General features: G+C 40.6%; 3 protein-coding genes across 3 annotated transcripts; 1 reads left to right on the forward strand and 2 right to left on the reverse strand.

Moving 5' to 3' along the window:
• Positions 1 to 5211: 5211 nt before the first annotated feature.
• LOC108970765 (dehydrogenase/reductase SDR family member on chromosome X) lies at positions 5212 to 15102 on the reverse strand. The gene is made up of 6 exons (XM_018936329.1): positions 14381 to 15102; positions 8216 to 8430; positions 7899 to 8006; positions 5968 to 6141; positions 5698 to 5905; positions 5212 to 5627 (listed from the first exon to the last, which is right to left on the reverse strand). Exons 2-6 carry the CDS (start codon positions 8388 to 8390, stop codon positions 5231 to 5233), a joined length of 1062 nt encoding a protein of 353 aa, XP_018791874.1. The 5' UTR covers positions 8391 to 8430; positions 14381 to 15102; the 3' UTR covers positions 5212 to 5230.
• A 678-nt stretch (positions 15103 to 15780) lies between these two features.
• On the forward strand, positions 15781 to 18675 carry LOC108970764. The gene is made up of 9 exons (XM_018936328.1): positions 15781 to 16090; positions 16197 to 16328; positions 16623 to 16775; positions 16864 to 17051; positions 17271 to 17386; positions 17459 to 17889; positions 17957 to 18097; positions 18157 to 18323; positions 18432 to 18675. The coding sequence occupies exons 1-9, from the start codon at positions 15781 to 15783 to the stop codon at positions 18558 to 18560; spliced, it is 1767 nt and encodes a 588-aa protein (XP_018791873.1). The 3' UTR covers positions 18561 to 18675.
• A 368-nt stretch (positions 18676 to 19043) lies between these two features.
• Positions 19044 to 20114, reverse strand: LOC108970709 (cuticle protein 16.5-like). The gene is made up of 4 exons (XM_018936232.1): positions 20103 to 20114; positions 19681 to 19986; positions 19547 to 19616; positions 19044 to 19264 (listed from the first exon to the last, which is right to left on the reverse strand). The coding sequence occupies exons 1-4, from the start codon at positions 20112 to 20114 to the stop codon at positions 19044 to 19046; spliced, it is 609 nt and encodes a 202-aa protein (XP_018791777.1).
• Between the last annotated feature and the right edge of the window lie 3106 nt (positions 20115 to 23220).

Genomic DNA, 23220 nt, shown 5'->3' on the forward strand with positions numbered 1-23220 from the left:
CAGTTGGAAGAGAATACTCCAGCTTTGAAGGTTTCCGATTCAGTACCAGGTGAAGGCAGAGGAGGAGGAAGACCTTCACTCCGTTGGAGAGATCAAGTTGAGAAGAGTCGATTTTTCTTTTTCTGAACCAAAGTAATATTAATGTTGAGCACTCTCCACAAGTCACTGTAGATTTAATTAATCTGTTGCAAGTTTACGTAACTATTATACTGTCTTAAGCATCTTGTTCACGTCACTTGCAATTGTGGCGCCTCGCTTCTATCTGCATCTTGCATTTCGCAATTTGTCCAGCAATCCTCACGTTTTGCCACAACTCTGGAGTAATCCGATGAGCGACAACCGCAAAATGCAACAAAAAACACACAATTTCTGCTCCAATTCTGTAAACGATTTGTTTCGTCTCCTACTGGATGGACAGCTGAAGTGTGCTTCCACAGCGGCCAGCTTGTATAAACACTTGTATGGGCGGGTGTGCGGCAGCCACTCAGCGAGATTGCCGATTGCTATTAGCATACGCTGAATTGGCTTCAAGATTTATTGCGCCGCAGGCCAGCGCAACCGTGGCGAATTTGCATTTCGAAGCATTGCGCCCCGTTGAGCAGCAGACAAATTGTGCGTTCATGTTGCACTTGGCATGCTGCAGATTGCCGTTAAGGGTACGGTACAGTAGCCAGGCGATTGCTATCATTACGCCGCTTTGCGCTTACTCGGGCAGATGCGGCGTTGGCGATAAAGTGCCGGATCCAGCGAGAACTCCACCCACTTTTCACAGCACTGCAAGCTTGTGAGCTGCTGCTGCTGCACGGACTAGTGGCACTCGTGTGCTCGTTGCGGCAATATGCTGTTGTTTACAAATTGCGAATTAGGCCGCATATTTGCATGCGATAGCGGCCTGTTGTGGCAACTTAATAAATGGTTGCACGTTTCCAACAGCAATCGCAAGTGGCAAGTGACCTATCTTGCTTGCCACAAATTAAATTGCAACTCATGCCTTGGCAGGAGTGGCAGTGGCGCATGTGTTGGTGTCGTTGTTGCAGCAGCAGTACACGTGCAACAATCTGTTCATCTGCCCAACTGCTTGTGGTTGTTTGGTGGTCGCACGCATTTCTATTTTTATCTTTGTTGCTGTTTCAGTCCACCGCTTTTGTTGTCCGCCACTTGTTGCTAACACGCAACAACTACCATAAACGCAACGTGCAACACTGCCGCAATAATGGAAATATTAACGACAGTGCGGCTGAGCTGTAAGTCGTGCGCGCGCAATAATGAAATCGCCGGAGTTGACTCTCGGCGCGGTGTGTCGGGGGTGAGGGTATGCGCCTGCGCACACACAAACCAATTGGCTCTACATGGTAGCAAGTTGCTGGAGTTGATTGTTGCGTTTTGGTGGCAACATAAATCAAAAAGGATTACTCAGTGAAAACTGCTGATATTGCTGTGCGTTACGTAATCACTGTAGCAGTGCAATATTGCGTGGTTGAGGTTAATGGTGTCAGTTCTGGCAACGGGAATTGGGCTTGATTCACGCGCATGCGTGACAATTGGTTGCGTGCAATAGAAGCCAATAAAAAAATACACATTAAGACATTTACAAATCGACGAAGCGCTTTGAGCATATCACAAATTTGCAGAGATGGCTAATGTTTTGGCTATGTCTTCTGGTTCGCCGAAAGTAAGACTACCGAGATGTTTCAGCGTAAGGCTTGTCAATGTAGGACAATGGAAGAGAAGTGGCTGGATGTTTTCACTTCAATCTTCTCCTTACAACTTTGACCACTAACGTCCGACAAGATGTATAGTCTTGCCTCATGAACGACTATTGAACAATGTCCAATAAGGACCCGTAATATTAACTTTGCTCAGGGCAAGTAGTTTCTTTTGTCTTCTGCGTTCTACTCTAGGCCAAAAGTATAACGAAGTCGCAGAGGATCTGGTCACCTAACAGCGTCTGCTAAGCGCACACGAGGTCCATTGGTCTAGTGCTTGAACGCTAGATGGCAGTGGAGACCCAACTGGGGCTCATTTTGATATGAGCAGAACAAAGTACTCGTATACCCCTTTGCATTGGCTAGCGATTTTGTTGTGACCAGTCACCCAAACGAGCTTGATTTCTAGTGAGCACAGACACTACTTGACTAGATTCTTCGAGCGCACACTAAACGAGTCAAACGCTAGGTTTTCCGCTCTGTACTCGGAGTAATTGCCCACCTTTCTGTGAGAGGCTGCACTTCGTAGTAGTACATCTAACCATTTTGACAACAACCACTTTTGCTTGGAAGCCCTAAGATTGATGGGGAGCGCCTTATAGGAAGCTCCCCTCCAACCTTTCCTCCTACATTCATGTTTTTAATACCACCAGACGAATACACAAAAAATAGGGGTAAAGCGATCTTTTGTTTAGTAGCTGTCATTTTGTGAATCAATTTTACCAATTTTGTTGGAATTTTGCGATGATCTTAAGGGAAGAAATCCATATTCAAGATTTCTTCCCTTAAGATCATCGCATTCCTAAACTATTTTCCCCAAATACTTTATGAATTACCAAATGGAAACCTCAGATCCATAAGACTGCAGGAAATGTCTAGAGCAGGGCAAGGGTTCCCATATGATATACTGGTGGTCCCGGTATGATATATTGGAGGAGGTATCGATAGTGAGGCCGCATAGTATGCTAAAACTCCCGTCAAGCGCCGGCATCCTAAAGAATGGCTACCCCTATTGGACTTGGCAACTAAACTCCATCTGGTATCGCCAAGGACCAAACTGGTCTATGCGTGGCTTATTGGCTTACCAGATTAACCTAACCTAACCCAAATAGGAACCTGTTGCCAACTTCGAACTTCGACTTGTGACCTTGCGCATACTTGGCGACCTTGGAGAACCATGTAAAAGTGGTTGAAAAGTATGAATTTGAAACCGAATAGTTCACACAATGACTAGGCGCGCTGTATAGTATCACATACAAGTATGTATGCTTTTTTTTATTATTTTTTTATTATACTTTGTACAAGTTTCCAGACCATCATTTATATAAGACCATAACCTCGCAGCGCTTTTGTAAGAAAGCAGACACTTGTTAATTTTTAGGAATCTTATCCTATGAATTCCGTTCGACGTTTTAAACGTCATTAAAGTAAAAGTCAAATTATAATGGTTATTTCATTACCGCAAGACTTCTCGGTATTTTACCAATTCACACTCATTTTGGATTACTTTTAGCTTTGTTGTGTCTTTGTTCACGCTACAGTTGGTATTGTAAAACAGTAGACCCACCTCAGCATTACTCGCATCTGCATAATATGTGAAATATGATTTACTTAGTAATTTGTTGATTAGTTAGGTTAGGTTACTAGCACACAACTAACAGCACTTCCTGATGTTTTAAGCATATTTTAATTAATATGAAGTAAAGAGCATCATTAATATCATCAACAATTTAGTACCGCTCCTCTTTGCCGGCCAATGCTGATTCATTCGCTGTTAAATGGTCAAATGGTGTGACGCGCTGCTCGCGGGCATTTTAAGTGTTACTTTGTCGAACAAAAGCATGGTTGATTGATGAAATCGCGCCACGACAGCTCTGGTTTATTTTCGCCTAATATCCCCATTATTAATACACAAAATATTTTCTTTGTCGTCCGCTTCGTTGCCAAAATAGTGTGGCGTTATAGTTAAGATCTATTGTTTCACGTTGATTTATGACATTTTAATGTGTCCGTCGAGTGCTTTGAGTGCGTTCGAAAACAAGTATGTAGGTATGTTGCAGTATTCACAGCTGTAATAACAAGTATGGCATGTATCTTACTCTACTTTTCATTAAAAGCCTTTCTATGAACTTGTGCCGGACTTGTTCGTAAGAGCTCTAAGCTTTTTGATTGTTTGAGTTTACCAAAAGCAGGTAGAGATGGAGGAAAGTATGAAGTCAAGTGTTGGAAATATTTAAAAAAATTATGATGATTTCTACGAAAACGCACCAGCTGAAACTGCTTTGAGAGAAGTTCATTATGATCCTTAACTGGGAGCATAAGGCAACCGGTTATAGTCCAAAATGCAGTGTTCTGACATGTTGTGGATTTAGTTGAATAGAGTGTTAGGTGCCGTCCAGCGAGGAAGCTTTTACTTTTGAGCACATGCCATCAATTCCATTGCCCGACGTCATTATCGTGCAATCATCAGATGTTTGAGTCCAGAGTTTTGAGATGTAGAAGTTAAGCAGCAACGGAGACAGTACAAAACTCTGTGGAACGCCCAGTTTAATTCTTCTAAATTTAGAGCTTTTCCCTCGAAACGGTACAAGTGATTCCGCTCAGGTAGTTTATTGTCCACGTTTTCAACCCAGGAGGGAGCGTAGATTTATCGATGTGCTCAAATAGCGCTGTGTGGTTGACTGTGTCAAAAGCTTTTGACAAGCCCAAGCCGGAATGCAGCGAGCGGTAGACGCAGCGATCACCTTCCAGAATGAAGCCATTGCTTTAGTGATGACAAACTTAATCTAAAACTCACCGATCCAAACGAGCTTAGATCACCAAAAAAACAGCCTTTTGCCGGATAAAATCAGGGCCAATTCCAATAACGGTAGTCGTAGAATCGGCATGTATTGTTGGCTAAAACAATGGTGCACACTTCGTACAAAGTTCTTGTAAGGAATCTTTTGTATTTGTGAAGGGCATTAAAGCTTGATATTCATCAACAGAATAAAATCAAATGAATGCAGACCTTCTTGATTTTCTGTAATCCTATGACATTTAAGACACTACTAATTCATAGAAAGCAGTCAACAGCTGTCAAATCAATGTCAGCTGATTAGATTGCCTTAACAGTTACATTTAAAAACACATACGGTTATACTTCATATAAAAATATAAATTTATTCACAGATGTAAATAAACACAATTGTGGTTTAGTTTAACTATTAGCATAAATACACTCACATATAAATGCTTTTTACTACGGCTAATACAGATTAATACAAATGTTATTTGTGTTTGGATCAGTACTACTTTATAAAAACATAAATAAGAGGAAACGGTATGGCTACAGCCATTGACATAGAAATAGGGTGTGCTTTATATAATTCTTATATGAAATGCAGAACTTGCGAAATCCGAAATTGATTTAACTGGTATGTTGGTAGCAGCTTAAAAATATTCGAAAGGAATGTATAGTATTTGTTTTTTATGAGGGAAAATCCGCTGGTGTACAGGCCATATCGTTGCTCAGCTGTTTTGCATCAAATTTTTCCATTGCCGAAATCTTCGATTTTCAACAGTTCGCACGAGAATTTGAACAATTTCTCACATTTAGCTGGATCCTTGGCATCGCTATGCATTTGGCCAAGTCCACCATTGCTCAAGTAGGTGCCACCCTTGCCTTCCAACTTAGGGTCGATGGCGGCTAAAACGACGGTGCGTGAACCCTGCTCGGGATTTTTGAATAACAGCTTCTTTACGAACGGCACATAAGTGGTGGCGCTGTGCTCGAACAGATCGGTGTCGACAATGCCCGGATGCACCGCATTCACCTGTACATGCGCCGACTGCGCGTTCAATCTCGTTTGCAGGTGACGTGTAGCGAGGATTTGTGCCAATTTCGATTGACTGTACGCAGTGCCGGGGTAATAATTTTTGCTGCGGACGAAAAGTGTATCAAACAATTTCGAAAAGAAAAATAAATAGATAGTGAGGTGATTATACTCACAGTCCATTGATGTCGTTATAGTTGATGCGTCCAATCAAATTCACGCAGGAGGAAATGTTTACAATGCGCGCGTTTTTGCCTGCTTCGCCGGCTGCCTTTAACTCGGGCAACAGTAAATGTGTAAGCAAGAAGTGACCCAAGTAGTTGGTGGCGATGTGAGATTCGAAGCCATCGGCGGTCAGCTTGAAGGGCGCAAACATGATGCCAGCTACGGATGAAGAATTGTTAGTTTACATTATAATTTTGCCAATAAGCGTGCTTTAAACTCACCATTGTTGATTAGCAAGTCCACTTTGTTGAAGCGCGCCTTTACCTTTTCAGCGAATTTCTTAACGGATGTGAGATCACCGATGTCAAGTGGTTCACATATCAGTTTGCCGCCGCTTGAGGTGAGGTCGACAACGGAAGTGACCGCAGCTTCGGCGCTGGCCGGCTCACGCACACCTGAAATACGAGCAAACGGTCAACATAAGGAACGAGCTTAAAAATTTAAAAAATCGCGCCTAAATGTATACTATATAAAGAAGTGAACACAAATTGCACGAAAGTTTGAAGCATACTTTTAGGCATAGAGAATGCTCAACGATCAAGAGACAAAATGTGGCCAACTTCCGTTGAAGCTTTTAAGATTTTATATTCAAATAAAGTGCAATGCTTGTGTAAATCCCAGATTTGCGCAACAATTGACTCAGCTAATTGAAAATATGTTCACGTCTGCCATAAATTCTACGGTGTCTCTTGATATTGAGTGATGAGTTTTTGTTGCCAACGAATTGTCATTCTGCAAGTTAGCGAAAAGATTTGTCGGCAAGGACGCTTACAACGCGCATGCGCTGTGGGTTTGGGGTCTGCGAGCCAAGCATGCAAGCGTTTAACATTCAACTCACGTACAAATGAAATCTTAGTACACTTACAGTACCTATACAATATAGGTGTGTAGTCTTTTTATGTATACCAGAGACATTTTTTGATATTGATAGTGGACTCAAAGCGCACAGATCGAGGATTCGAATTTTTAATAGCTACAAATATTTCTGATTTTATGCGGAACCGATTTAGGACCACTGCAGCATATAGCTATCAAAAAAAAAAAAAAAAAAAAAAAAAAAAAAAAAAAAAAAAAAAAAAAAAAAAAAAAAAAAAAAAAAAAAAAAAAAAAAAATTACGGAAATTATCGGAAACAAGTGCTTGTATGGAAAACTTTTTCATTTGAAAATATATGTATGTATATTCACGAAATTTCGAAATTTAGCTTCGTTTATGGTATAGGGTTTTTCAAGAAGAGCACTACAAAAGTCTGGGATATCTGTGAAAGTACATTCGTATGGAACTCGATATTTTTGCATGGCTACCACGGGCACGCTTGCAGAGGTACAGTTCCTGAACGTAATTTTCGGCGGTTTTCAAGCCTGAATTGGCTGATACTGCCGCAATTTCACGTTCGATATTCGTCCACTCAGCCAGAAATGAGCCTCACCGCTGAATATATGTAGTTTTTCTATGAAAATCTGGCTCATTTTCAAATTGTTGCTCAACCCAATTCACGAACATACGACAATTCTGGTGGTCAAGCTGACTCAGTTCTTGCTTCAATTTGATCTTGTAAGGATTTAGGCTAAGATCTTTTCGCAAAATTCGCCACAACGACATCACAGCGATGCCCAATGCTTGAGAACGGCGTGTGAGACACTGCTTTGGGTCTTCTTCAATTGATGCGTCAGCGCCAGCAATATTCTCGACACTACGGGCACTACTTTTTCTCACTGGCACAGTACAAGCCTGTGGCTTCAAATTGTTGGGCTATCAATCGAATATGACTACAATAAATTGGACGTAGGGCTCTTAAAGTTAATTTCACTTACTCCGAATTTCGATAGTAAATTTTAATAATTTCGTATTTATTGAAGAGAAATGTCAAAAATGCGGTCCTTATCGGTCTACTTTTGTAGCGTCCTATTGAAAACCCCATTAAAAAGCAATGCTGCAATTTCCGAAGATTTTGCTCAGATGGAGTCACTATAGCCGCCACACAACAACAAACAAAATTTTATGTTGTTTTTTGTGGCTGAATCTGTGCATAGCTGATTAGATTTGTTTAAAAAATGATCATTTTCGAAGGAATAAGCAGAATATAAACGATCTTATTCGTATTTTAATAGTCGCAATTTGTATCAGTAGTATTCTGTAATATACGAACTTACCCATTATAACCGTTATATCACAGGCGAGAAGTTTCTCCACAATGCGAAGTCCAATGCCACGGTTGCCACCCGTAATTACAGCTACACGTCCAGGTTGCTTATAAAGCGCTAAAATAAAAGCAAAATATTTGCACACAATAAATATTTAGATAATAAAAGCAAACTTTAATATTACGCAGGCGTGATTGAAGCTCACTTAGGAATGCTATATCGAACAATTACTTTACTTCTTCTTCTTTACTGACGTAGACACCGCTTACGAGGTTTCAATTATTTTAATTAGAATACATAAAATGCAGTTAAGCATTAGAACTCACCGACGCGATCGCGTGAACGATATGTGAAATCGTGTATCAGGCCCACGAGGCCAATGTATTGGTAGCGCAGCTCCGTTTTCAGCTCATACCAGTTCTTTGGCATCTCCTTGGAGGTTTTGGCAAAATAAAAGCCACAGAATAATATCACGAAAATAATAATAAAGCAGGTCAGCATTTTGGATGATACTGCTCAGTTCGATTCAAGGCAGAAAGAGCTGCAAAAAAATAAAATAAAAAAGAAAGTCAGTTTTTGCGACATTTTAATGCTTCAGTACAACATAGAAATTGTGATAAGCGCAATAACGATAAGCGTCACACACTGCTTCTGCTGATAACTGTCGCATGACGATAATAGATCAAAGTTCAATTATGATAAACCGTTAGCTGGCCGGCTGCCTTCGTATTCGCTTACATTTGTTAGGTTTATGAGTATATACATGTCAGACTTCGACAGGCACTCGGATGACGCAGCTTGCCTAAAACATATTTCGAAGTACGTGCTCATAAGTTTCTATTTTACCGAAGCATTTTCGTGGCTTCTTGACTTTATAAATGACCAAAGACAATTAATTTAATTTTCAGACCAAAACTTCTTCAAAGCGGGTATATAATCGATTTCAGCATATCTTTAGCGCAGAATACTTCCTAGTTCTGAGCAAACTGGTTTCAACAAACAAATTTAAAACAGCAACATTAGCATAACGAAAAACAAAACAAAAATATTGTAAAAATAGACAAACCCGTTTGAGGAATGGGAGCTTTGCAAGTTTAATTATCCGCAGAAATGAGCCTACTGTCGAATACACATGTCACATTTAAAAATGTGTTTGGAAAACATGAAAAAGAGATTAAGGTCGCCTACGCTGAAACCATAATACCCTTAACAAATGGTAACTATTGTGTAGTCGAAAAAGTCTTTTCGTATTTTGTCAATAGATGTCGTTGCAGTCGTATATCCGCAGTGCTACCAATCATATTGCGTCATACCATGTAGTGTTGGAAAGGTGAGATTTTAAGCTTCTTTTAGCCAAAATAAAATTAAATTCAAAGAAGTTACGGCTGTTCAAAAATGAGTGAAAATAATGAATAAATTTGCTATGTTTTGAAATTTTGGATAAAAAACGGAAAAATGCCACGCAAGCCATCAATGAAATTTGTGAAGCTTACGGAGACGATACTGTATAAGTTCGTGTAGCACAACAATGGTTCGCTCGCTTCCGCTCTGGAAAGATGCACCTCGCTCTGGTCGACCTATCGTTGAAAAAGTGGATGAAATTGTGGAAAAGATTGATCAGAACCTTCACATAAGCAACCATGACATTGCTAAGAAACTTAATACTCATCATCAGACGGTTTCGAATCATTTAAAATAGGTTGGCTACAAAAAGCTCGATGTTTGGGTACCACATGAATTGTCTGTGAAAAATTTAATGGACCGAATGAAAATCTGCTATTCTTCGCTGAAACAAAATGAAATCGAACCATTTCTGAAGCGAATGGCTGTAGGAGACGAAAGGTGGATCAAATACGATAATAATGTGCGAAAAAATCATGGTCCAAGCGTGGTGAAGCTCAACAAATGGTCGCAAAGTCAGATTTGATGCCGCGAAAGGTTATGCTGAGTTTTTGGTGGGATTGGAAAACAGTTATTCACTATGAGCTGCTTTAGCCTGATGAACGATTTTTTCTACATTTCACTGTCAAGAACTGATAAGATTGAAGCAAGCAATCGAAAACAAAGCCCAGAACTGATCAATAGAAAGGGCTTCGTCTTCCATCACGACAGGGCTAGACCACACATATCTTTGATGACCCGGCAAAAACTGGCAGAGCTTGGCTGGGAAGTTTTGATGCATGCACCATATAGTCAATGCAGAACTCCCTTAATGGAGTAAAGTTAGATTCAAGAGAAGACCGTGAAAAATCCTTAAATCCTCAAAAGGACCTTTAAGTATTTTACAGATTTTGATACACAAGTATTGCAATAGCATGAAATATTCGGTTACATTTCTGGATTCTCTGCGGCACATGCTGTTGTGATCTCAAAGCTAATGTTGCCTTAATAAGCGCATATTTCGCTTCGAGTGGCATTCTCTAGAGCATTTCAAACATTTTCGCACTTTTGTTTGTAGAATTCAACGGCGCTTGCGTGTGCTCTTCACAAAGACTGTAACCAAAGCGCTTTCTTATCTCGATACTTGGCTAAACTGCTTGTTTACATATCCATTTGTGGCGAGTGTGCGCACCAGCGCTAGCGAAATTGAGGCGCGTAAGCGTGTCAACGAGGCCGTAACGGTGCTCTTCGCGCCGCAAAGCACTTGCTTGCCTTAACTGCGTTTACACGGCAGTGACAAATATTCTGAAGATAGGAAATATGCATAAATTATTATTGTCAGCTAAATGACAATCATAACAAAGCGTGTTGAAAGTCAAGCCTTAAATGTCACAAAGGAACCTTTTTAATAAAGTTACTTCAAAACACTCGAATAAAAGTTAGCGCCATGCAACTGGATGCAACTACTGGCATGCCAACAGTTGTAGAAATATAGTAGCTGTACAAAGTTGTTTAGTTGTCACACCTTTAGTTGGCGTTGGCAAATATAATCTTTTCCAGTTTTATAGTGTTTATTTTTTACTTTAAGTGTTGACTTCACGGTTGCTTGAATTGCACTCTAACTAACTGAGAAATGTAATTCACTACCGCCAAAAAGTCAACAAATAACAAAGTGACACCTGAGATTGGCTTTTGTACTTTCGAACTTAGATATTCTTGCATCAATATGTTAGTAACTGCATAAATATATCATAAGAACGCACATAAAACTAACACTTGTAAAATGTGACTTTGGCTAGAACCCTTTAGCCTTTGTCCACGGTTTTGGGCGGTAAAATAGATCCTTTTATTTGCAGAAAAAATATTAAAGACGCTTGCTTTGTTTGAAATATCAAAAATTATTATTATTATTATTTTATTTGGAAAAATATACAAAATATTAAACCTAATAGTAAGAAAGGAGTACAAGCTACTATGGCCATCGCCTCTGATATAATAGTATAAAATTACAAAGTTTATACTTTATTATAAAAATTACATTCTTTTAGAAAATTACATATATAAACAATGTTTGCGAAAGATGGTGTATTTAACAATGTTTGATATTTACATCAAAAATTTAAATATTTTTCTTTACAAACTGGTTTTTTATTTTTGGGCCAAACGCGTGAGCTTGTACGGAAGAGCTGTATTATGAAATTTTACAAAGTTGACGCTTTACATACATACGGATATATAACGGCAATCAAACAAAAAGATCAAAACATAAAATGTTGAAGCTTTTGTAACTACGGATATATATGAATGTATTGCGCACACGTAGGTCAGTTGCTTGTATTATGAAGGGTTACTGTGCCAGATGCCAACTACAGTTAAACTGAAACTAGTTTCCCTGCGATGACCTGATGGTTAGTGCCGACTTGACCATGAATCTCGACACACAGGAAGCTCTTCAACTGGCTGCTTATGAGATGCTTGCCGTGGTCAATTTGAAAAAAAAAAAATCAGAACAAAAAAGTACTTCTGCACCGAAACAGTATTACCCTTAAAAAATAAAGTGAAAATCGTGCACTTATCGTTTATTTTGTAATACCAAGAGCAAACTCTAAAGCGACTGTTGGGCTGGTATATAAGAAGCCCCATTCTGAGGGACCAACCGCAGCAAGCTCTTGTAAAGGTGGGTCAGCGGGTACTGCTCGCGTGATGGCTAGAGAAAGCCATTAGGGTTAAAGAATTCGCTGTTGGAACCTTCCTTGATATTGAAGGAGCTTTTAATAACGTCCTGTCACAAACAGTCGTAACTGCTCTGGACGGTGCAGTGATTTCTTTGAATTCAGTAAGGCTAGCCTCTCCTTAGTTGTGGGCGTTTAAACAGGCTATTGTCCTCTTGGTGTCCAGGTTCGTATCTGGGTGCCGGGGTATAAAAGGGTAGCCGGCAATGAGCTGCCCGAAAAACTAGCCCTCTCTGCGGCAGCGTCCAGGATGACAGGGTCAGAACCATGCATCGCAGTGGGGTCTCACACTCTGAAGGAGCCGTTCCACACGAAAGAGAGAATGGGGAGAGAACAGCACTGGCAGCACAGGCAGAAGAAATCCGCCAAATCAAGCGGTTACGAGGGTTCAACCTCGCAAGGTTAAAGGAAATAATTAACCTCCAACGAGACAGATTCCGCCTTCTTGTTGTGCTCTATACAAGGCACTCCAGGCCCAGGAAGTATTTGTCTAACATGGACATAGTTTCCTGAGCAAACTGCGGTTCTGCAACATGGCCCAGAACACCTGATTCTGGATTGCCCATTAATTTGCAGAAGCTGGCTCAGCCTCAGCCGCGTCCAGCAGGCTCCTGTAATTGTTCAGGATGCTGTACCTTAGTGACCATGCAAAACCTCAATTTTTACTATCTATCTATCTATTAATTAGAATGTGCTTTTGTTTTTGCCGCAGCGGCAGATCTCCGTCGAATTGACCGTCCTTGGCCGGGTAAAAATTCGGGTTCGTTCCGCCTGCGTAGGCCCGATTGTCGTGGGAACTTCTATATTTATACGTTATCGGTGGTTCGACAAGTGAGCAGCTTCGTGCGAGAAAAAAAAAAGATTGGTATCTCCAAACTGAGGGATTAGTTGGCGTATTTACAAACGGACGGATATGGCTAAATCGACGCAGCTCGTCATGTATTTCGACCTTTTCACTTCCTGCTTTGCTACAACATCGTGACAGACCTAATTTACACTGCTCAGGGTATCAATACTAGATGACCTTAAAAACAAACGCGTTTGTAAACCAATATGTGTTGTAAATGAGTGTTTTGGTTTGAAATGCAGTCAAGCATATTCACCAAAGAGAGACTTTAAAATAAAAACAGAATTTACATAGAAAGCATATATAGAAACATTAATAAGGCAGAGAAGAAAGTTAAAATCAAGGCTTATCACACGAAAAAGGCAGAATTCAAAATTGTAGGAAAGCAAAGTAACTATTTCTGAGTATAAATCCATATGTATAGTATGTGTGTACAAGATGTACAATTTGCTGAGTACAAAAGCGTTGTTCAAAAGAAAATGCAAATTTGACTCGCGATGACATATGGTCGAATACACGTATGTGAATACGGCGGTGTGTGCATGTGAATATGCTAACAATGAGACAACAGTCGCCAAACGAATATGGCTAATAAACAAATTAATGCTGACTCTCATTGGCAAAGTGCCATGGAAATTGAAGGCAGGAGAAAGAGTTTGCAGCCACAGTATAGTTTGAAAAAGTGTAGCGGAGAAAATACTTAGAGTTCATTGGCAGCGGTTGGGCACAGAACACAGCATGAAGTTTAGAAATTTAATAAGAAACTGATAGCTTGTTGCCCAAGTGAGAAATGCAAATTGTATACGGTAAACCAGCATATCTACTACTTGTCGTGGGCAGGAAGTGTTTAGTTTTATTCATACATTTTTAAAAGTTTGTTTGCATATCAATTATATTTCACACACACTTAGCGTGCTACTTTAAGTTTTGCGCCAAGGCACGGATTATATTGGAAATGTGGAATATACTCGTGTACTTATAAACCTAAGAAACAGCTGCCAAAGGCGAGATGCCAACCGCTAAAAAGCGCAGCGCGCCACGAAATAGCAGCGTGTGCGAGCGTGCATTTAAGCTGATAAGCTGAACTTGTGGGTTAGTAAAGCCGTAAGATAGACAAATATTTCGGTAGACATACATACATATATAAAAGTATACTATACATATTCATGCGCGTGGCTGTGTAGAAACAAAGCAGAAGCCGCACCAAAAACTTTCTTTTTCCAACTACCTAAACGCGTGTTCGTATAAGCAGATACCAACGTTTATATATTTTGAAGATATACCTTTACGTACACTTACATATGTACATATGTGTGTATGTTTATACAACAGAAATGGCTTTTGGTGACTTCTTTTGGATAGCTATTTAATAAAATTTTCAAGATGAACTTAAATATATTAAGACTGTGAAAGTGCAGATAGCGCCAATAATTTTGAAGGCTACATACACTTCAAAAAATGTCATCCAGCTAACATATGTATGTTTATCAGTTATTAATTTTTTATACAAAATGTAGGAATATACCGCTTACCTCAGATATTAAAAAGATATTTTAGTATTTGATGTTGATTGTTGCTGAATTTATGTTAAGCGCTTTGTAGCTCTCGCCGCACGCTTTCAACGTTTCTTGTAAGTATTTTTAATTTATTGTTCAATGATAATTGCTCATAACGACCACGTTTATGTCAAGTCATAACAGTTCATTTAATTGTTGTGTCAATTAATTTCCCTCCAACGCTAAATCACTTATCACGTTTGGCGCAGTGCTCGTACCGTTCCAATTGCACCTGTTATATACCTACATATATTTAATATAGTAGCAACACTTTAATCAGCGCATTCCCGTCAGAACCGCTCGCGGAGCAAAACTAAATGTGACTAAGCGCCAAGCACTGCCGGCACGTCTTCAAAAACCACATAGCTATCACTTGAAAATTTGAAGTTCAAATACAAGCGAGCATGTGGTGTGGAGCTATCTCCCCAACAATAATATAATATTGAGCGCAACTCTCTGTTAGCTTGTCGATGTCAAAAGCAGTGAAACTGAAGCAGCATAGGAGATTAGCCCAAATGAGAGCCTTCCACAGCAAATTGTAGAAAGGAAATTTACTTTTTGCTGGCACATTCACTTTAGTTTCGTTAAAAACGTGCGCTTTACTTCACTATTTCATTTGTGTAAATTTATTAATACAACAATTCTTCATTAGCACTAAAATTGAGCTCAATTTTCTCTTCTCCATTTTCAATCAAATTCGCGACTTGCAACTGTAAACACAACGTCAACACAGCTGTTTAGACAGCTGACAGCTAACAACGTTGCCACTAGCTGAACGTATTTTTTTTTAATTTGAACGTGGGTTTTTATTTGGTGGATTTTATTGAGACATTTGTGAGTATTTTTGATGTTAGTGGAAACTGTTATGTTTAAAAAACGGTGGTACTTCGTGTTGCCTCTTTGCTTAATCTGTTTAGTACTATATAATGAGTTTTTTTTTATTGTTAATTCATTAAATTTTGAATTATTACTACATAAAAAGCTCATAGTATTGGAAACGTAAATGCTTTCTGTGTTTTTAACAAAAGGAGTCTTTCTTATGTTAATCAGAACTTAACTAGAACTTAACTGATAGGTTACTGTCAACTAGAAATGGATAAAACGACCCTAATTGGCATACAAATCTCGGTAAAGTTTCATATATTCAGCATACACTGTGTGTTTTTACAGTTCCTCAGCATACTTAAGAATGCTGTGCTGATAAGTTCCCACACACTTGCTCTCAGCCTTAAGGTTTATCTTAACTCAGTGGCGATGCTCTTTAACTGCTTAACGCTACATCCCGAAGTAGTTGCTCTGGAGCATTCGCTGTGAGACGTTGAAATAATTTGAAAAGTAAAAATTCTTATAACGGCATATCATCTGCAATAGTTGCAATGCATTTGTATCGCTTATGTAATAACTTTAGTGTGGCAATATGCACCATAACGTTGCTTTTCCTGCAACTTAGCGCCGCCAACAAATACAACGTGTCCTTGGCGCAAATGGATACGTGCAAGGAATTTCGCATAGCCAACACCGGATATGCCTACACGCAATTCTTTCACTTGCACAAATTGACCAACAACAAAGTGAACGCCAACGAACGGTTGCATTTGAAATTCTACGTGCTCGCACCGATGGATGCACACATCCTGTTGTCGACCAACGACAGGCCGCTCTCCAGGGACCGAGTCTATGAAGTGGGTGCGTAATGAAGAACAAAATACTTACACATGCGTGTATTGTATGTGTGTGTGCATGTGGTTGCAATGAATGGAATTTCGTTGTGATTTCTATTTTATTTTATCAGTGATTGGCGCCGGGCAGAATTCCTTCTCCTCCATACGCAGTCGCATGGCCTCGATGCGCGTCTCCACAAGTACGATGGCAAACATTTTGACGATGTACGATCCGACGCCCATCGAAATCATACAAACGAAGGGTACGTTCATGAATATATGTGTATGTACATATAATATATACCTTATATATATGTACATATGCATATATATGTATAAATATGTATATTTAGACGTGTGTGAGTGGCATTGTGCCAACATACTTTGTAAATATGTGTAAAAAAAAATGAGAAAGTGTCGGTACGTATATAAAAAAGTGTGAGTAAGCAGCTGATAAGCCGAGCGTGGTTAAATTAGACTGAAAATATCTCGTGTGCACATGTTCGCAGTACGCAAATCCACTTATGTGTGAGTGTGTGCTTTCTTTCTTACCGCAGATGGCACACTTTCCGTTTACATTCCGGGTTTGAAGCAGGAACCGCTTTTGAATTACACGGATCCCGCGCCGCTCGAAATCAATTATCTGAGCTTCAGTAGTTTCGGCTCGACGCCGGCAAAATGGTACTACGACTGTCAATTCGATGGCTTCGGTAAGCGTATGCATTTTTATACAATTTATGTATGTGTGTGTGTGTGTAAGTGTATTTGCTTATCTCGAAAAAATGTCGCATTTCGCAGCTGAAGAAATGGAGGAGGAAGCACATGAGACCGACCTTTTTCACTCCCTGCTAGCGAATTTGACTAAGAATTTCGCGAACGAGTCGGTGCCCATGGATCTGCAGTCGGTCAACTTCGCATTCCAACTGAAATCGGTCGTTTATAATCATGAAAAGTCGATTCTACACACACGCTTGCATTTATCGTTGGTGAGTAGCGTTGACATTGAAATCATAACGGGAAGCATAGCTGTAAATAAGGAAAATTATGATATTAGCGATTAAAGCTTTGAGCTAAGAGTTTAGTTGAAGCCTTAGCGGCGCTGAAAGTTTAATTGTAACTTAGAGCATGTGTACTAAAAAGACCTTACTCATTTCATCTCATCCTCCATCTCATCCATTATTTTATTACCTCGCGCTCTTATTTAGTATTGGCAAGATCCCAGACTTGCTTGGGATGCGGATGCGTTTGGTATTGCCGGCGTAAGTTTCGGCTACAAAGAAGTACCGAAAATTCTATGGCTACCAGACTTAATAGTGCTCAAGTAAGTTGGCGCTGTTCACTAACAGTATAACAGTTTTGATATGTTTTTTGTTTTTTTGTTTTGGAACCGCAGCGCCGCCCACGGCAGCAACACGCAACGTGAACCCGATATCGGTTTTATGATCTATGCTAACGGCAACGTAACCATGATCAACACGAACGCCGAATTCGTGACTTGGTGCGTGGATACGAAGCAAAACTGGCCGCATGAACGCCTCAATTGCGGTCTAATATTGGGCATAGAGTCATTTTCGCCGCGCACACGCGAGCCGATCACCCTGCAATACGACAATACGATGCCATTGCCTGTGGAACCGTTCAGCATGCTAAGCGAGTGGCATTTCAGACAAATAAGTATATCGCAGATTGTCAATGCAGCAAGCAATACGAGCCGTTATGATACACAAGCCATTGCCCAATCCATGAACGGCGACATATCGTTGGATTTCACGATCGAAAGGAATGACGCGTTTTACCGGAACGTCTACACGATGCCAATTTTGGGTAGCTATGCCGTCGGATAGGGGGCACATCAAGTGTTTCACAATGTGTCTATGGTTTTTCTTTGTAGCCTGTGAGACGTTGCTGGTCTTGTCTTTCTTGCTGCGCGGCTATCGACGCGGTGGTCTAATATTGGTGGTGTTCTTCGTCATCTCCATGGGTTTGATGTTCGTCACAAAGCATGCACCCACCGCCTATATACCGAACATATGTGAGTAGTTGGCTCCTACTTGCAAAATTTTGGCACTATCTATTCTATTTGTATTTCAGTGCATGCTTATCGTCATGTTATGCGCAGCGCTGCCTTCTGTTACCTATTGCATGTGGCTTTAATTTGGTTGGAGCTCTATCCTCCCAAACCGAAACCGTTCGATTGGTTGATGTCTTTGCTAAATGTGTCGGCTCTGCGGCTGTTGCTTTGTATGCGCTTGGTCGATGTAGGTTTCTAACTTCATTTTATTCAATCTTCGTTTGTATTAACGAATGCATATAGTTGTTGCACATTTTAATAAGCTAAAGTCATTTATTTTCCTTCGTCAATTTAGTGCGATCAATATGTGAGCATGCAGACACATCCGTGGCGCGAGCTGGCTAAGATGATCAACAACTGCTGCTTCATCGTCGTCTCCACTTTATTTATAATTGTCGACATTCTGCTTTTACCGAAGTTCTAGAATCCTTTGGCTTTCACTTAGAAACGGATGCTATGAGTTTTACGAATCTTTTTGCTGTATTTTAATTATTAGTTTGTATTTGTTTATGAAAATCACACAAATTATATTTTTTAACGAAAAACTGCATTTCATTTTATTTTTATTAAAAATATATACAAAGCCTTGATATAAATACATAATATTTATGCTTGTATTTGTATTTGTATGTATGCATATGTATATATATACAATATAATATTCTCATTAACCCTTTGATAGACAAATTCCGTGTTATTTTGCACCACATTCCTCAGTTACGCCATTTAGAGCACGCGATCATGCAACTTATGTGGCTGTTAGATTAATTTTTTATTAAATATTTATGCGTTTTGCATTTATCTTTCTTTTCTACTACACCACGTGATCCTGGTGTGGTCTCGACTTCGGGTTGTTGCTATAATCATATTTACTTTTCGTTTTGGCTGCACATCGGTTGTAACTCATTTAATGGTAGCCGTGGCCCAAACTGAGACCGCCTCCATAGCTGATGGCTGGAGCAGCATACTTCACGATGGATGGGGCAGCTGCAGCGTAGGAGATCGAGGGGGCGGCTAATTTAATGGCGGGTGCAGAGTACGAGATGGCAGGAGCGGCTGCAGCATAAGAAATGGATGGGGCGGCGGCGGTGTATGAAATGGATGGAGCGGCTGCGGCATAAGAAATGGATGGAGCAGGTGCAGCGTACGAGATGGCTGGGGCAGTTGCGGCATAAGAAATGGATGGGGCAGCTGCGGCATAAGAAATGGATGGAGCCGGTGCGGCGTACGAAATGGCTGGTGCGGCAGCGGCCAATGAAATAGCTGGAGCGGGTGCAGCATAAGAAATAGCAGGAGCTGCCACAGCAACTGGTGCTGGAGCCGCTACGGCAACTGGTGCTGGAGCTGCTACGGCTATTGGTGCTGGAGCCGCTACGGCAATTGGTGCTGGAGCCGCTACGGCAATTGGTGCTGGAGCCGCTACGGCTACTGGTGCGGCGGCGGCGACCTTAACGACAGCTGGAGCGGAATGCTGAATGACCTGAGAGGAGAATGGAATTTACAGCACTATAACAGCATTCTTCTCTTTTCGGCCCTGAACTCACCTGACTGAAAGTGGAGTAGCTGGTGGCGGCTGGGGCTGCTTTCACGATGGTCGGTGCGGCGACTACAGCAGGTGCGGATACTACAGCAGGTGCAGATAATACGGGTGCTGCAGCAAGGCTGATAGATGGCGCTGCGTAACTAATCGCTGGGGCGGACTGAGCAATACTAACAGCTGGAGCGGCGTAGCTTATAGCTGGTCCATGACCTAAGCTCCCTAAGCTCAGCGCTGGCGCTGCATATGATCCATGACCCAAACCCAATAATCCAGGGGCAGCGGTGGCGGCTGCGATCAAGCTAAGTACGATCTAGTGCGACACAACGGAAAGGACACGTTAAAAAAGGTGATTGGGAACATAGCAACGGTATAAATACAAGCATTTATGGTCACAAATTTACACTAGAACACACGCGTTATCCTCACCARATATTTCATGTCTGGATATGAAGGCGTTGCGGAGGATTAAAGTGATTTATTGGCGAACTCTTTCACACGTCTATTGAACGCACGCACACGATTTGCTTGCTAGTCGCTCGCTTGGTGGAGAAGTCAACTGTGATTTCTAAGCTGACAAGCCGTTACTTTTATAGTTCAACGCGTTCGATCGTAAATTAGAAAGATTATATCGAAGAGCGCGAAAACGCCACATAAAAGTGAAACAAAGGAGAGTAAGGAAGTGCCAAGTTCGGGTGTATCCGAACATAATAACTGTTTGTCACGTCTAAGTGTTTTTGATTGGACGAACCATGTCCAGGACGGCCTTCAACATCAAGAATCGACGATTAATAGTCAGAGGTCCTACCGGTATCGTTGGACTTATGGAGGGATCAGTGAAAACCTTTTCGAAAGATCAAAAAGCAGTGTCGCGTTAATCGGTGGAGTATCGTTGCAAAGGTGAGCCGAAGCCGAAAAAACAATGTCACAGCAGATAAAAAATCAAGGTTATGTTGACAGTTGTTTCCGATTATCGAGTTGCGGGGCACACCGAATTGCTTCCGGCCGGTCAAACCGTCAGCAAGGAATACTATTTGAATGCTATGCGTCGTCGGCGCGAAGCTATTCAGAAAAAGAAGTCGGAATGTGGACCGGTGGGTGTGGCTGTGTTTGGATTTTGGTCAGTTGAAATACTAACCGCTTCAGTGTGGCAAGTTCTCAAGTTTTTGCTTTTACAAATGGTCCGACGGAGAGACAAACATAAGGAATTCAACACGTTTCTTGATCTTGACCATACATACAGACACAAATCAATATATATCACGTTTGGATGTTCGAAACAACCGTTAGGCCAACAAAACCAGTATACCATAAGCAACATGTTGCGACGGTATAATAAATAACAAACAAATAAGGGCGCAAAAATGCACAACCACCCAAAGCAGAGTGGTTACAATCGGATTTTGAGGCGCTCGAAGCTTTTTACAACAAAAGAAAGACGGCTAGTGGCTCGTTTTGGCAAGCTGTGGCGGCGGAATCGATTCTTATGCTGCGCAATGCAGCACTATTGCTACTGCTTGAGATGTTTGCATTGCTCAGTGGTTGTTGTTTCTATTCTGAGCACTCAGCAATGTGTACAAATGCCAATTGCAGCCGGAATTGTAGCAACATGCGATCTTCTATGGTCCGCCGTCTGCCGTCAGCTCGGCTGGCGTCATACACCCTATGTTTGGCGGAAAGTATGTGGGAAATGAGTGAATGCATGGACTTGAGATTTTCGTTGCTACGACCGAAGAGTTTTTGGAGACTTTTTGCGTTTGATTTGCGAATTCGTATTTAAAATGCGTTTATTAGTTTCTGAGGTAAATTGGGATGTACACTAAGCTGATGCTAAGTTATAAGATAGTCTGAATATGTTTCCAACAGATTCCTCTTATAGGCGCGCCTTGTTCACTGTTATTCAGATAATTCACTTGAAAATTAATAATTCATGGGGCTTCCTTATTTGAAAAATAGTCATGGGAGTAAAATTTGAAGAATGAAAGGTATTTCAAGCACATTTTTTGAAAATGTCGGCCAAAGCGTTTACAATGGCCAATCCTAACGCAGACTTTGCGACTTGGTTGCGAATACGAAATGGAACTGACCACATGAACGTCTTATTGGCAGAGTTATGTTGGATTTATGGTAGAGTCATTTTGGTCGCGTCCAGCGCCCAATGGCCTGGAATACGACATTGCTACTGTTGCGCCTATGAGACCGTGCTATGTCAGATATTTCAGACAAATAAATATAGTCCGGATTGTCAACAAAGCAAACAATGCCGATATCACATGTGCCCTTAAACAGACTCCAGTTCGATTCAAGTCTTAGTAATAGCACTGTGTAGATTTTCAAAAATTTATTAAACCAATCGTTACAACTCTATAAAGACTTTCAAAATACGCTCCTTCTGCGTCGATGCAGCGCTGTCAGCCTGATTTTCAAGCATTGAAGGCGTTGCTGCTTGGATTTTCATCGTTCTTTTCCAGGCAGGAAACAAAAAAAGTACGATGCCGAGATGAGTTAGAGAGCTGTTAACAAGAAAAACGGTGTGAGCCGGGGCGTTGTTGTGGCGCAACTTCCAAACGGCTGAGATGTCTTGTCAGACCCGATTGACCCTTCGTTGGAGTCTCTTGAGGATTTCCACGTAAAACTTGGCGTTGCTGGTTTGTCCAGGAGGAACAAATACATGGTGGACGTTGCTTTTGATGTCAAAAAAGACAGTGAGCTTCGTTATCATGGTCTTCATCAGCGACCTCTGCCCAGCCCTCCACAAAGGCCTGGTGCCACCGAAACACATCACTTTTTGCTAAGGAACATTTGTGTAAACCTGCTTGATCATATCAAACGTCTATGTCGCAGATTTACCGAGTTTCACACAAAATTTAATCGCGTACTTCTGATCTAACGAACGCTGCATTTTCGGCTTGCACCACTCACAGAAGCACGTTCCGCAGTACAGTAAGAAAATCAGTCCTTTTACTTTCCGGACAAACGCTGTACTATAAATGGTTTGGAAAAGGGTGAATACGGCTAAGAATTAGCTAATGAAAAATATTTTTGTGTAGGGGGCAAATGATGCATATGAGAATCTGAGAATATATTGAGAAAAAAAAAGATTAAATTACCCTAGTGGAGCTGCCGGTGCGTTTGCAACGGCAAAAGATAATTTCTTGTTAATGAGCAACAAACATTTCGGTGTGTAAACGCAGACTTAGCAGGGAAAGCAAGACTTTTACTTATTTTGTTTTATTACTTATAGATGTTGGGTAGTCGAAAAAGTCCTGTCGTATTTCTAATCAAACTTCAACTTATTTTTCAATGGAGATATACGACTGCAACGACATCTATTGACAAAATACGAAAAGACTTTTTCGAGTACCCATTTTTTCATTAAAATTTTCGATAAAAATCACACAAATTATGTTTTTTTAACGAAAAAGTTCACTTAGCATTTTTTATTTCTTTATAGTATATACAAAGCACAAAAATAAATACAATATATATTTATGCATGAATGTATATTATATAAGTATGCACATATGTATGTGTATTATTAATCCTC

The sequence above is a fragment of the Bactrocera latifrons genome, unplaced genomic scaffold (genome assembly GCF_001853355.1).
Source record: "Bactrocera latifrons isolate USDA-ARS-PBARC rearing strain unplaced genomic scaffold, ASM185335v1 scaffold_31, whole genome shotgun sequence".
NCBI classification, from domain to species: domain Eukaryota; kingdom Metazoa; phylum Arthropoda; class Insecta; order Diptera; family Tephritidae; genus Bactrocera; species Bactrocera latifrons.